At 36.7% G+C, this 16,602-nt stretch overlaps 1 protein-coding gene across 4 annotated transcripts in view; it reads left to right on the top strand.

Moving 5' to 3' along the window:
* The window catches only part of LOC117211113 (hemicentin-1), a 432,433-nt gene that overhangs the window by 331,836 nt on the left and 83,995 nt on the right, over positions 1 to 16,602 (top strand). For all 4 annotated transcript variants that reach the window (XM_033454728.1, XM_033454736.1, XM_033454711.1 and 1 more), the window contains exons 4-5: positions 3,635 to 3,805; positions 4,233 to 4,394. In XM_033454728.1, the coding sequence (XP_033310619.1) occupies positions 3,635 to 3,805; positions 4,233 to 4,394 (333 nt within the window). The remainder of the gene's footprint in view (positions 1 to 3,634; positions 3,806 to 4,232; positions 4,395 to 16,602) is intronic.

Genomic DNA, 16,602 nt, shown 5'->3' with positions numbered 1-16,602 from the left:
GCTTCGCAATAAAAAGTTACGGCGCTCTCCGCGCGCACGTAAATTCGCAAGATGAATTTCCAGCGAAAACAGTTACTTGACATTCAGTGGCTCGCGATGAATTCAGCCGGGGCTGCTATCCCGGAAGCGGCACTTGTACGCGTTGAAAAGTTTATTCATAGAGCGGGCCTACGTCCCGAGGAAAAGCTGGTCCGCTTCTGCGTTTTCAAACCGGCCCACCGCTGTCCTCTCCCTTTGCTGTCGCACAATGCACCACCGCGAGTCCAAGGGAATGCCGAATTAAAAACCGGATTCAAACGTCTGCACGACGCAGACGAGCCTTTCACAGTGATATTGAGTTCGAAAGATAAAACGGGGGCGGTGAAAGAACCCGGGACAAAACGTGGACACTGAACGTCTTTCGTATTATCATCTTCAGAACTTTCGTCAAGCGATTTACGTGCGACTGACTTTCTACCAGGCTTCGCGCCAGTGTTGGAAAATGACAATGAATAATAACTTGCGGTTTGCTTAGTTCTCTGTGTTTAGAGAGCTGTTTTGGCGAAAGTGTTGGGCTTTCAGACGTTTCTAAGAGGAGAGGCTTTGGTAGAATTTGTGGCAGAATAGTTGAATGAGACGCCGTAGAAGACTTTGAATTGACAGTAAGAATGAAGATTGGAATGTCGGAGATAATCGAGGCACTCGAAACAAATACTTTTCCCCCTATGTGAATTTATAATATTAATTTGCTCCAAGAAACTGTACTTTAATTCAGATAATTGAACGATATACTTTATAGCTTACATGACAAAATAAAAATTTATATTTAATACGTGACAATAAAAATAGAGACTCCACTGGTGCGGTATAAACGTAATAAATGTAGGCAAGAAAAATATAACAAGATTTATGTCGACCTTCGTAAATGCTTAAAATTGGAGCTGCGTGGGAGGGATTGAATGAAATACTGGAAGATAAACGGCTTTGTTGTCGAATTGGGAATAAGGATGATGATGTTGGAGAAAGTTACGGTGTTTATTATGAATGTAATCAGGAAAAATATAATAGGAGTTACTTTAATGTTAATAAATAACTAAAAGTAGAAACAGTGTCTGGGGGAATTATAGTGTTTATTGCAAATATAAATAAGAGATATGTGAGGAGATGAAATAATACTCCGTTAGTTACGTAGAGGTGTGAAGATCTGACGATAGTGTAAAACGCAAGATTAAAGTTTGAGGGAACTGTATAATCGTATCAAGGAAACGTAATAAGGGTGTGTAACATGACGGCGCTACACGTTATACGCGATACGGAATACATAGGGATAGTATAACGGAGAAATTGTAGAGTTTTACAGAATATAATACTTTCAAGAATAAAAACAAAATTTTCATTGGTCGCAAATTCTCGAATAAACCGCGCATAAAATTAAAATAGAATTTAAATTGAAATTAAAATAGACAATAGAAAAATATTGTATTCGTTTTTCTAATTTACTTTTTCAAATTATATCTAAACTGTATAAGTAGAGAGAACTGTGTTTTACGAAAAAATATTTTACTACAGGATAGTTCAATATAGAACAGAGACTGAAAACTAAACGTTGCAATACAAACCGCAAAAAGAATTTTCACGATTACAAGCACGATGGTGTCGATTAGCTATTACTCGACGAGAAGAGCAAAAAGAAGATTAGATAGGAATCTGAATAATTTAAATAGAAAATTAAATAACTTAAAATATCTTAGCAGAAATTTACAAATATCGATATTACCATTGAACTACCATTATATATTTAAAATTACGTAAATAAAATCGTTAAAGTTACGTCTATGTATCAAACACTTTTGTGGATTTCTATTGGATGGCTGATAATATTGGTTTATTTAATTAATTCGATATCTGCGTACAATATCTATACAGATATATATAGATACGTATAACCTGGAAACAGATAGTTTATAATTAATTCCTAGAATTTAATCAATTTGTATATCGGAGATAGACCAATCAATTTTTCAACAGTATTATTTCGTTAACGTATTATAACAATAACAAATTTATTTTCATCCTTTAATCCTATAGAAAATAATTAAAGAGCTATAATAACGTATCCAATCATTATACTATACAGTAGCTACAAAAATTATTTACGTATATTCTTATTTTCCAATGAAACATTTTTTTATCCGATTGTTACTATAAAATTTTATATTCGCCTGAAAGTATTACTAAATGGTACAAAATTTAATATACCTTCAAATATTCTATTAGTATATAAACGCTATAAATAATAAACATAATAGAAAGAAAATATTTTGTATATCCACTGCATATCAATAACGATATGAATTGACGATAAAGTAAAATACACATAATTCGACAAATAAGACTAAGAGTCGCTATATCTAGTACTCGATCCACTAATGCTTTCAAACCTTTTTCCACCTCTTTCTCTTTAAACTTTCTCTCGAAAGTTTCCAAACTTTCTCACCACCCAGCGTTCACCCTTAAGAAGAAGATTTATTCTTTCATACATACACCTGTGTGCATTCGCATAAGCCATTTCTGTCTTCACATTTCACACTGACTTTCGCACAAATTTCCAAGATTTTTACTTTCAAAACATCAGCCTAGCCTTCGTTAGAAATTATCTAAATTACGTCAATGTGACAGTCGCACACTGTCACACTCTAAAAATTGTTTCAGTCAAATGCAGCTTAGTCTGATAAATCTGTAGGGATCAAATTGAGTCTCTATGAAAATTTCATTATGACAAGTCTAATTCCATGAACGGATATTGAACGTTAATCTAATAAATCTAAAAACTAGGAAGCTAGTCTTTGGATATTTGAAAACAAAAAACAAAATAATAACACAATAGACACAATGGTCCTACAGGGTCATTTTCATTGCAAAACTGTCTCTTCTCTAATAGAAGAAATCCCAACAGACACGCACATAAACAAAATTCAATAAAACGTACAATTGGCAATAATTAAAAGATATGAGTACTTATGAAATTTTTTATAATAATGCATATTTAGATTAGTTTTATACTAATATAATTTACTTTACTGCTTACAGTAACCTAAATGTATTTCCCTTTCAATTGTTTTATATTAGGTTGTCCGAAAAGTTTCTTTCGTTTTATAAGAAAATAGTAGACGCACAATGTTTTGTTGTTTTATATTAGTTTATTGAATTGTGCACGAACATATTAATAGAAATATAACGAAGCGGATCATACGTAATTCAATAAAATAATATAAAACAGAAATTGTTGTTCATCTGTTATCACCTTACGAAACGAAAGAAACTTTTCGGACAACCTAATACATATACACGTTAGATTCTATTATTAAACGTTTAGAACAGATGCGATTGCTTTCAAATAGATAGTCTGATAAAAGATTAATACAAACAGCGGATTAAATCGACCATGGTCGTTAGATGCCGACAACTTGTATCCGTAATCAATATCGAATCGCTTGGTTTGCTTCTCGAGGAAGTCGATGAGCAAAGTGTCGAGCAACGTGAAAAACTCTGTTGCATAAGCGCCACCGCGTGTGCTGAATAGGAGCAATAATAGTAGGACGAATCGAAGACGCTTTTTAGCCGTGTAATTGACCGCTTTCCGTTCCTGTTTCAGTGCAACCTGCATTCGTACGTGTCATCGACGAGAACACGAAGAACACGTTAAGCACTGGTGCCACTTTAGGACCTATAAACGAAGGTTCGTCGATTTCCTTGTACTGCGAGAGTGGCGAAGGGAAACCGGTGCCTACGGTCGAGTGGTTCAAAAACGAACAACCATTGGAAGGTAAAATTTACCGATATGATTAAGATACCGTTTCCTTCTTTTTTTTTTTTTTTTTTGCAACGTTTCACGAGTTCGTCGTCACTTTTGAATAATTGTAAGGATATTTATGAGAATATTTTTACTGACAAAATTGTTGTACTTTTCTTCTTTATAGGATTTAAACACACTCTTTGGTGTGAAATTTTAATTCGAGATCGTAAAAGCTTGGAATTTATATTTTTCATAAAAAAATGCTTTCATCTTGTTGTACGTATCTTTTTTATATCTTCAGACTATTATATCTAGGAATGTTTAAAGATATATTTAAATAATTTTTTTTTATAAACTAAAATAAATACAAAGGATAAAGCCGTCGTATTTACCGTAAAAATTTCATTTATAAAGAAAAATATCTATATAAACGCGTTTGTGAACGCATATGTTACAGCGCTCAGCTCGACGATGATCGGTGATAATGGAGTAGGGAACGCGAGCAGCCAGTTGCAGATGCAAATTACACGCGACGAGCTGAATTCAACTTTCACGTGTAAAGTCAATAGTACAGCCCTGGTCGAGCCCCTGACCGTCGATATCAAACTGGATGTCCATGGTAAGTATGCATGTGTACGCGTGACCTTTCCAACCTACGACCAAACATCACTGTCTCCTAAAAGTGAATCACTCAAGGTCGATAAACGTTTCTTTATCGACGTCTCGATCGACAGAAACGAGACCGAAAATAATCCCAGCGAACTTGACTCCTTGAATCGTGTACGTATTCGTTTATCTGGACATCTCGTTGTGAAACCCCTTCGAGTTGGGACGACAAAGTCTCGAAAGGGTGTGAAATACGATCCCCCTGTGTTTCCTTGGCTTTCTTTTCGTACGTGCACGTTCGATTGTTTCCGGTGAAATCGAATCCCTTTTACGAAAGATAGAATCCTTTCAAACATCTTGCAATTGAATTTATCGCTTTACGAAAGTTTTCCCGTATAGTTCCTGCTGTTTACGTGTGGAATTTGATGTTTTCGTTTGAAAACATCATTTTTTCTTTTTTTTTGAAAGTAACGAAAAATAATGTTTTGTTTTTTGGGTTTTCGAACGTTTGAATATTTCATTCTACGTAGATACATACTATGTTTTAGAGTATTTAAGTAATAGGTGTTTGTAGGATCGTTACGTTTATATATTACATTATTTGATCAGTTTCGTAATTTGTCATCCTTTGTTAGAACATGGGCGAACGCGAGTATTAGAAGCAATTCAAAATGGTCGCGGATGGTTCGAATAATAAGATTAAATTATAAATTACTACTCCTCCACTTCCAACGACGATAGATGTACCGAAGATTAATGTTTTTGGATACAGTGATACGAGAAGTTTTCAACGTGCGATCAATTTTCAGCGGAAAGTTTTGAAAGTTAAGCATGATCTATGAATTACAAACGAAGTGAAAGGGAATGGACCGTCGGTAAATTATGATCTTACCTAGTTTTAGCCATAAATCATTCCGCTAAAAAGTCTTTTTCGCTGTGTCGTCCGCTAAAACTAAGGTCGTTAAAATTCGTGTGAACCGTGTGCAACCTTCTCTTCCGTATTCTCATTCAATTCCTTCCTGGCTTTTCGCTCCTTTTCCCTTTTAATTTCTTCTCTTTCTCCGTCAGTCAACATCGCGATTAAATACGAGCATTTTCATGTAACGCGTGAGACTTCTCTTTTTCTTTAAACACAGTCCATGAGAAATGACGCATCTTTCTAACGAATATCACTGCTGACAATTTTCCCTTAATGCGATTCGCTCCAATTTATTTCTGTCAGTTCTCTTCTCCTTGATTTCATCCTTTTCAATTCGCCTGCTTTCTCTGCCTTAATTTCCTTTAATTCGTCTCTGTCGACTAATTATCACTCCTTCGTAATCATTATGTAAACTAAGGTTACAAATACGATAATAGAGCGGCTACTTCATTCATTACTTATAGTTCTATCTCAATCTCCTAATCCATTCCTTCGATCAATATCTTCCTCAACTATATGTGACAATAATTTTAGAAAGATCGTAGTTTCGTAAATCGTAATTTCTTTATCACGCTGTTTCATCAGGATCATCGCGCTAACGGCGTCGTAAATTTGCATCAAAGATATATATCTCGAATCCAGGGAAAATAGAAGATACCATTGAGACAACATAGTGTATCGTACCTAGTACCTGCTATACAACGCTGTAGGGTTAATATTAAGTATGGATCACTGTAGCAATGGCGAGGAACGTCTGATCTATATCGGTTCGTATATAACTACTGACTAGGATTACCCAATATGTAGTAGCACTGTGATTTAGGATAATTGTCGATGGTAATATAAACGAAATGCTACTATATATTACATTACCAAATGGAATTTATATCCCCTGGTAGCTAACGATATCGATTTAAGCGTTAATCGATTATTTATAATACGTATTAGCTAATTTTCACTAATCACAGAAATTTACGAGTACTATATTGTACAAATTTTGTATTTTCTATAGCAAACCGGACAAAAATCCATGAATCGAATCAAATAGAGATAGAATAAAGACAAGATCTCAACCATTAGAAGAAAAAAGATGAATTGCGAGTGAATTAGCGAGGATGGTTCGTCGGTACAAGTATATTTCCAGCACAGAATACTGTCTTTTATAATTTGAAAAAATAATGATCTAAACGACACTTTTTTGTACGTTTTATGTACATGAAATTTTGTCATTTTTTTCTTTTTTTATATCTACGATCAACCTGATACATATCTTCCACATGTTTTGTAGTATCCTGTATATTTGTACCTCTAGTAATAATTTAATAATCTATACATCTAGTAATATCTAACAATATTTGTAATATGCATGATATTTCGAACAGAATCTTCTGATTGATTAATGTTTCATCCGAGGAAATGAGATTTCCTTTGCACCGAGTCCATAATATCCGAAAATTCTTCTCATAGCTGGAAATACGATTCTAGAAATGTCCTCGAACCGCTATAATATTCTATAGAACGAATAACGATTATAAAATTCTCGCCACGTGTTCAGAGGGAGCTCCGGCTGCAATTGCGACACGCTGAATAAGTAAAATCGAGGCGATCGTTCGAAAATTGCCTCGCCGCCTCGAAAATCACAGGTAGATACGATCGAACACGGCCACGAGATTAAAGAATGAAGAATCGGCGACGGCACCGTAGATTAGAATAATTTATCGCGGCACTGATACACGTTTCTCGCGTGCCTCGCCGCGAAACAAATCGTGCCGCCAGCTATTGCGGAACGAACACACCGAGTTAGCAGTCCTCCCGATCCAAAAACTTTTCCGCCGAACCTTCCATGTCCGCGCGAACTTTCCGGAGTTATATCTGGCCGTGGAACGACGGAGAGAAACACAAAACCGTCCATAACGACGACTAGATTAAGAGTTAAAGTTCCGGGAGGCTCGTTTCCCTCTCTTCCAGCCCTCGTTTCGCCTTGCTACTCCAACAGCTTTCGCGTCCTATCGTTTTCTCGTCAGCCTCGAATAACGTTATCGAGGGGGAAAGAAAATTTTGATTTATGATAGTATTAGGACAGTTTCTTGGGGAATTCTGTTGACGTTTCCAGTATTTTATTGTTACCTGTTCGTAGTACGATAACACGATCTTGGAAGAAAATTTGGAACATGTAGATGATGAAATTTGAATAATAATTATTATAGATTTTAATAGCACTACCGTAACACGTAGTAGATTCTGAAATTTTATGTAAATTCATAGTTCCACATAAACGTAAGTGAAGAAATCGAATCTGGTTAAATAACTATTTGTTTAACAGGTCAACTCTGTAAAACATAAAATATGCGACTCGTTAGGTTTTTCTCCCACGATTTTGACGTAGAATTCATTTTCTTTTCAATCTATAGTACAGATAGATAGCTTTGAAATCTTCTATATATAAAATTCCTTTTTATCATATAAATATTAATATTATGTATTTTATTAAATTGACAAGGCAAAGGGATATTTAAACGAAGGCCATTATGCACGATAGAAAGGAAAATCCCTAATTATCGAAATGCTAGAATGTCTAGAAAGAACAGTCGAATATCAAGGAAAATCCGGATCTACCCAATTACGATTCTAAACGTCACATTCTGTGTAACTTACCGACGCGGATAGGTTCCACATAGGTTTAACGAGTAAATAATTTGACAGGAATAATTATGGTGTTCGAATAGGCGGGCGCATACGAACTCCGTGCCGACGCTCGTTCTTGTGCAAACGCGAGACAGACGCGAAGCTTGCCTTGAAGGCGAATAAATCGGAACTTTGAGTCGAGGGATCCGGAGAGTTTGTCGTGTGCCGGGCAAATCAATTTTCCTTTTACACAGTGTCGTGGGATTATCCCGAAAGAAAGAACGGACGAAGGGACGAGAGACTTTGGCGCGAAGTATCCAATACTCAGGGAAATCACAAATTGTCACGAGACGAACGCGTTTCACTTGTCTTTGACACGCCAGCAAAGATCTCTGTCTTGTACCGTTGTTGTATCCGTTGCTAACGAATTTATCAATCGAATGCGATTTGATCGAAATGAGGATATTTAAATATGTATATCCTACTTTTTTTTAACACTAATTAATTTATATAATTTTTACACTTTCAAGTCAAGAATCAATGAAATATAATTGAAATTACGTTTGTCGTATTACGTATTTTTAACGGAATAATCGGCGAAATATAAACAGATTTAAATGAAAGCTCGCAGGATGGATATTAAATCGGTATGGATATTAAATTTACAGATTGTGTATTAGTATCGTACGATTGTCGAACTATGCCGACAGCGAATTCGGTATAATCGCGTTAATGATTATTTATTTTATTCGTTAATGAAGGAATAATTTTGCAGCAGGTGACTCGTTGTAAAAGGGATGCTTGATTCCGTTTAATAATCGTTTCCGATTAAATTGCACGACGTGTGTAATTAACGATGTAATATTTAGATTATATCGAATTTAATTAACAAAACCGGCGGACGCATAATTTAACATACGATTTCTGCAAGCCTTCGCGTTACATAAACCGCTGTTCTTTTTTACTATCATTCTCTTCATTTTCATCCGTAATTATGTGTTTAAAATTAACTTTTATACCATCGCCTTTACGAATGCATAATCGATGCTGTTTGTAATCGAAACATGTAATACAAAAAACTATTATTAATACATATTGGAATTGACCGAATGTCACATGAAATTATCGATTATTTTCATTGCAAGATTTAATAAATGTAAATTGGAGAATTTGGACACGACAATATTATTTTTTTTGTACAAAATATATTAGCGTGTGTTACAACGAAATAGGATGTTTCACATAGAAATTTGCGAGCTATTTAACTGTTTATTAATAAGGTGATCCAATTCATTTACGATTTAATTAATAATTTTTAGGATCTAAGGATCTTTAGTAAAATCTTTTACGTCTATTTATTATTATTCGCTATGAGAAGAGAATAATTTTAACAGTTAAAACAATTATTTAAAAAATAGTAGATATTAGTTGAAAATATTCAGTTCACCATATACTTAAGTAATTAAATTTATTCTTCGCCAACTTGTCTTTCGTCACTATGTGCAAATGTATACATACATTTACATATACATAACGGTGGTCGTATTCAAATTGTACAATGAAACTTGTTTCGAAGATAGTACTTCTTGCAGTCGATGGGAGCTCAAACTTGGTTTGTGAGTTTGCAGGAAGTTGACTGTGATGAAGTGAACTTGATTGGAAACCATCTTGAGTAAGTAGGAATTGACTAAGTAAGATTAACCGATGTCGACCGGAGACTGGTTTAAGTAGAATTCGAGCGAAACGAAAAGTAATTATATTATAAAATTCATGATACGTATATCGATCGGAGATGACTAATTTCATTGCTACATCTAATCTACGCACTACGAATCTTCTAAAATATCTGTTCCCAATTTCCATGAGACATCAACGTAAATTGGCTAATTCCCTCTTTGCAAATCTAACGACTGAAAATCAGAACGACACTTTGCAAAACGAAACGAAAATAAAAGATTCGACGTACATACTTGTGGCTGAGTGTGTCCTATATTCGAATCTCGAACTACAGAATTTCCTGATCTCATATCACTCTAGAGACTAACAAATATAGCGCAACAGTTCCATCAAAAATTCTATCGAACGACATGATATTTCGTTTTATTCACGATCCCAAAAACGAGCCATAAAAATTAGCGTTCGTCGAGCTTTCCATGTCCAAACTTTCAACCTACGCGTTTTATTGATAGGATGCAACAAAGTTTGCGGCTGTTTTAACCGACGAAACGAGCAACACCAACTGCTTTTTTGTTTCGCCTTTCACGGGGAAAAAATTGTATCCCGTTGGTAACGTCGCAGGATTTCTATCGATGAGAACGTTCGAAATAGTTCCAGGTGAATCTGGTTATTATGAATTTAACAGGCTCTCGATAGACGTAACTGGTATTCGCGAAACATGCCCGGCCGCATCGTGACACGCTGTTTCCATGCAAACAACACGCCAGTTTTCATACGACTGACAATGGTGGTCGTGTTCATATAGTCAGCGATTGCCCATAAATTACTCAAGATTACTAAGCAGCGTGCCAGACGAATCGACTACCAACAGCTTTAATCGCGTACGAATAATCATCATTTTTATCTGAAATTCAATGAAATGGCCCGTGCGTCGCCATTATCAGACGCATCGATAACCACCGCTGTTTTTGTGATGTTTCCAGTGAGTCTTCGGTCGCTAATTATGGCTAACTCGATATAATAATGAATTCGATTTCCAGTTTCTTCTTTCTTTTCTTATTTATTTTTAACGAAGAATTTTTAGAATAACCAACGAATAGATTAGCGAGTGATCTTAGTTTGTCCGGAGAACAGAGATTTGTACGGAGAAAAAAAGGTGTATTAAAATATTATAACTAAATAGGTAAAAATTTATTTTAAAAAACTATGAGAATAACAAACATAACAGAAGAATCGAGATATTCTTTTTCATTTTCGCTTCATTCTATCTACGTTATACGGCACATTCTGCGCATCTACGTTACCATACAATCATAGACATAATAAGAAAGCTGAGCGCTAGTTGCTCTTAAAATCTCGTCTATATTCAAATGACATTATTTAACCAAAGGATACGTGACCTAAAAAATACCAAAACTCTGCGTTTCCACTCGCTATTAACGTTTCGCGAATCCATCCTTCACGTTAAAGCCATACTTTACATTTTCCACTAAAGTTCTACTAATCGTGTATCTGACGAATCGGGCAACCATCCAACCAACTGATTCGGTATATAAATATACTATACATTATATACGAGCGGCTTACTCGCCAAATCGATTAATTGCACAAAACAAAACGTAGAGAAAATCGATGAAATTTCACACGATGAGGATCGCTCAAATTCTTTGGAATTAAAATTTCGAAAAGTGGACTTAATCACTTTGCCGTGTGAACGGTTCATATATCAGCGTACGACGTAGCAAACAAACGTGTAATACAATCATCAGAGATACAACAAATTCATAGCTCGTACTTTTAGGATGAGAAAAGAGATCTCTATCTCGGACGAAGTAAATGAATCCAGAAGCGTAAAACAATCGGTCCGAGTGTCCGCGATCCACGGAGCCGATAAAGAGTCTGTTCAACCGAGCGGATGGGTTCTCACCTCGAAACTTGCCGCTTTTCCAATATCGAGAGGAAAGGTCGCGGAATGGGGATGGGTGTGGTGCGAATAAATCGATTAAGTAAGCCGCTTTTAACGACTTGCCGTGGATTTAAAGTCGAATCGTTGCAAGTGGTCGCGAGCGACGTATCTGCGAAAGTCTCAGCTGCCGGCACAGCTGGTGAAGTCAGGTTCCGGAGAAGGCCGGCTCGAAAGACACACACCTGCACGGAAGGAGAATGAGAGAGTGCGGAGTTTGCAGACACGCCGCCTCTTAGGGGCAAACAAGAGCCGGAAATCGCATCCCAGGACTTGGAAAACTCTGGTACGAAACCGCTTGCCAGTCTGCCAACTCTCCCAGATGCCTGGTGCCGCGGTCGTTGGAAAAATTTTCCACCGCGTTCTCGCCCCCAAAGCAAAAAAAAATCGCCGAGGATAATTGATTGGGGAGCAAACAATGCTCGAGAGAGGAGGAAATGATCGATCGAGGGGACAAGAGAGGGGGGAAAGAGAGAGAGAGAGGGAGAAAGTTTGATAGGGAGAGGTAGAAATCTGTCCACGCTCGAGTGGTTCAGTATAGTCACCGAATTTAGGAGTGTTAATATAGTCAGTTGAGGGAGAAGTGGTTTTTGACGGTCGGTGTAAGAGAATCATAAATGACGATTAGGATGGTGCGAGGAAAATCTTGTTGCTGAGCATAGATTTAAGGCTTGGAAGAGGAAGGAATAAACGATAAGTAGATCGTGGAGGTTTCTGTAAAATTCATAAACACGAACGCGTTTCATCTTATAAATGTGAGAACGTGTAACGAGTACATTATAAATGTTTACGTAAAATTCGCAAATACAAATGTGCTCCATCTTCTAAATATTAGAACGAGCGTTTCGTTTTGGATATTTTGGATATTTATTACGTTATGTTATTTAATTTAGCAATCTTCTCTCGATCTGCGAGTAAACATCCAGTAATTAAATATTCGTTTTGAATTAATTAATGCTGCTGAAATTAGAGCATGAAAATTTCCCTTTCCTTTTCGCGCGGATAAAATACTAATGAATATATCGAATATCCATCTTAAGGAACAAACTTCCTGTATCATAGAATTATTATATCAAAAATATCAAAGAATTATATAGAACACGCCAGCAAAGCCACAAGTCGGTTACAAAAGCCGATAGATTCGACCAATTACCGGGATCCACTTACAAAAACCAGCGTCATAATCCACCGATCTGACGGGCAAAATCGAGGAAAAGAATAGCTCGAAAAGAGTAACTCAACAATCATGAAGAATTGTCTTTCAACCCTCGTTTAACTCTCCCTTTTTATGAAAATCACTTTCGCTTTTCTCCATTGTCCCGGGCAAATCGTATTACCTCCCGCGGAGAAATTTCTCTATTATTCTTCGAAACCGCTCGAGCCAAAGTCGATAAACCGTTTTCTCGATTCTACGTATACGCACACCTCTTTGTATACGAGTGTGAATGTTCCGCGAGGAGAGTTGCTTTCTGTAAAACCGTCGGAGCGGCGCAGCTCGTTAAATATAAGAGAAGGGAAAGGGCTAGAGGGGAAACGGATCTTTGTCATTTTTTTCTTCCGCTTTCCTCGTGCTACGGCGTTTGTCGAAAGAAGTGGCTGAAGAGGGATGGAGTGGGGGGGGGGGCGGGGCGAAAGGAAAAGGTGAAAAGGAAAAGAGAAGGGGGTAAAAGAGGAAAAGTGGAGGACGCGGTTCAAGGCAAATGCAATCCTCGATATTAGATTCCCTGTTCGCTCTCTATTCCGGATCGACCGGTCTTTCTTTTCACGTTCTTGCCGCGCGTCGTTTCGCTGATTGCCCGTTCGCTGGTCTCGCTCGAGAATTATCTCCCCTGTAACCGCCTCGGGAAACTTACTTCCCCGTATTTCCCTCGCTGAAGAGCGCACTGAGATAGAGAAACGAGGATAAAGGACGAAGAGGAAAAAAGCGGAAGAGAATGGGCAAGGAGAGAAAGTTCGCGGAGAGAGGAAAGGAGACCTGCGCCGAAGGATACTTGCACGTGAACTTTTTAATGTTTCTTCAGCGGTACAGGAAGCGATGCCGAGTACCTGGACTAAGTATCTCGACGGCTGCTGCCCGGAAATTGAGCTCGCGGCGCCCTGCGAGGAAGAAAGGACGAATGGACTAAGAAACAGTTCGTTTCGGTAACCGTTTCGGTGATTACCGCCACAGACGGATTCTTCTTCGTTATCAGTTTCGATGGTAGAGAAATAATCGTGCGGAAGAAATGGATAAATTAAATTTATTAGCTGGACCATTCTTATGTCATAATTAATCGATGATATTAATTGAGATTTATTAACCGGACTGTTCTTATGTAGCAATTTGTTTACGATATTAAGTGATGTTAGATTTGAGTGTTTTAATTGCTTTTTTCAAATAAAACTTTATCTTAGCCACGTACCTTATCGGCTATAAATCTATATAGACATCTATCGTTATTTTTGCTACAAATTGAATACTTTTTATTGCATTTATATTTTAGTTATCTCGTTGTTCTCATAATATCCACTTTATAATATAAATGACTAAATAAAGATCTATGTAGGTTCTTGAATTATCATACACTTAATCAAAGTAATTTTCTTCGGATCCTTCAGATTAAGTGCTTTAATAAAAGAATGTTACGATAGACAGTATTACGATAAAGTTTTAATAATGTTGCTGAACTTAAGTATTTTTAATATAGTTCGAAATTATTAACCAGATTAATTCAAATATCCAGTTTTTAAAATGCCTGACAAGTTATACATTAGAGTTCATTTTTAATTGCTTCCAAAGGCTCTTATCTAAAGAAGTTGGTCCAATTATCAAAATATAAGTCTATTAAAGAAGAATATTTATTTGCCTGGTTTAGTATGTTATTATAATAAAAGAGAAATATTTCTTCGTCTTCATATGTAAACTTTCCAGCTCATATTTACCTTGCGTTCGTTTACGTTCCTTTACGTGATCAGAAACTTCATTAAAATTAAATTGCTAGACATGCAAGATTGCATGGCATCAATCTTCTGCCAGGGGTAAAGCGAAGTAGTAGTTAACAATAGGGAGACAAGATGAGATTATCGTAGCTTGTTTGTTACTTGATAATTGGATTAGCCTTAATAACAGATACACAAAGCGTTACTGTTATATCATTATATCGTTTCGATACGTAGTATTGCAAAAACCCAATAATTGGCCAATTCGTACATTTCGTCATTTGAGAAATATCGTTGAATCGTGTTACCGTCGTCGAATTTTTGTATTGCGATAAGAGAGATGTTAACATAAAATCGAAAGACAAACATCTTTTTATGAAAACGAACAAGAACGAACTTATCGCGTTTCCTCTTGTTTTCCTTCTTCATTTACTCTTCACACGAATAGCCAACAATAATTTTTACGACCAAAGAATTCTCCCTTTTCCTTTGTTTCAACTCGATATCCAGGCAGAATTGGAAACGATGAGGAATTTCCAGCGGATTTCAGGCTTATCTCCATCGAAAGCCTTTTATTACCCGGATCGCAACGTTTACAGGGACTGGATGCAACGTGATCCGCAAATTGCCACACGTTTTCGGCCGCAGTTCAATTACACAGACGGCCGCCGGATGACAAAAGTCGAGCTCTTCCCATCTACAACTTCTTCTCTCCATTTCCTGTGGGCCTAACACTACGAAACGAACGTTTTCGCTCGCCTACTTTATTTTTACGGCTTTTTCGAAAATCCTCACAGCGTGATTTTACGATTTATCTAGCGATAACAGAGTAAACGCTGCTCAGCCACTTAGAAATTTTATAACTCGCGCGAACGTGAGCCATACTGGCGAAATTTACGCGGAAATCCTCTCACCGAACGCTATGCCGCCATATACTCTGGTCTTTTGCTTACCATTTCTCGTCTTACTTCGCGTGGCTGGCTTTGAGGGATGGATAATTGGAAACGTTAATTACGATGACGTCTAAGCCTTGTAGATGTGTTTCCCACGTGTACGTTAATTTCTGGTGAAACGTAATAAATTATTGCGTTGAATTTTGAATATATTTCCCGTTCACTTATACCTATTATATTTGTCGGTTAAATTAACTCTTGAAAGTCGTAACTGTATTTCGTGTGTTCTATAAATGTGGTAATCGACTTGATCAGTTTTCATATTTTCTAGTTTCTGATGCAAGTATAGCAAATTAATTGTTCTGATTAATTTAAACGATACGTAATATCTATGAAAGCTATAACAAATCGAATCTTCTAACGAAAATTTACCTCTGATAAATAAATAGATTCGCAATTTATTTGATAATAAATTAACGAAATGAATTCAGAATTAAAAATGGGACAAGTAGAAATGCGTGAAATATCGATCATAGGACTTGACAGCTTCGAACAAACGTATCAAGTTGCATAAAACTTTGTAAAACAAAAAATGTACAAAACCCGGTCCTGAATTTATCATCAAAGGCGAAAGAAAAGGCGTACGTGTCTATAAACGCGACAATATCGGCAATAATCCCGGGGAAGAAAATTTCTCGAACCTGCCAATCCCTTGTCGACCGTTTCAAATGCGCGTATAATTCCGGCACAGCTATAAAAACGTATCCGCTTTGAGGGAATTACAAGCAGAAATTGCTCGATCGAAGTTTCGTGGTACGGGACGCTGTCAAATCAGAGGGCCGAATAAAATGCAAACAGAAAAGCGGCAGACCGTTTAATCGAGCCAACGCAACGGGGGAGAAAGGAAAGGGTGAAAGAAGGCAAAAACGTAACGAAAACGTAACTGGTATCGTAGGTGGAAATAAAACGTGGTCGTACGTCGATTGATTCGTTTATTGAACAGCCGTCTGTCGCAGACTTCGGTTTCTCCAATTATCCAATATGTCGCCCTATCCTGATATTCGGTATCTTTGGACAATTCTGTTAGCTAGAACAACCCCCATTCATAAATTCAAAATTGTTTTTTCAATCTTCCACACCGATAAAACGTTGGATTTTTTTTAGTAACCATGTGCAATATTCTCGCATAATAGAATTAAGTTCAAACTTTCGGTGATAATAAAGT

This window comes from Bombus bifarius, unplaced genomic scaffold, assembly GCF_011952205.1.
Source record: "Bombus bifarius isolate JDL3187 unplaced genomic scaffold, Bbif_JDL3187 scf7180000007970, whole genome shotgun sequence".
Classification (NCBI taxonomy): domain Eukaryota; kingdom Metazoa; phylum Arthropoda; class Insecta; order Hymenoptera; family Apidae; genus Bombus; species Bombus bifarius.
The sequence above is the reverse complement of the archived record's forward strand: the minus strand, read 5'-3'. Positions and strand labels throughout refer to the sequence as shown.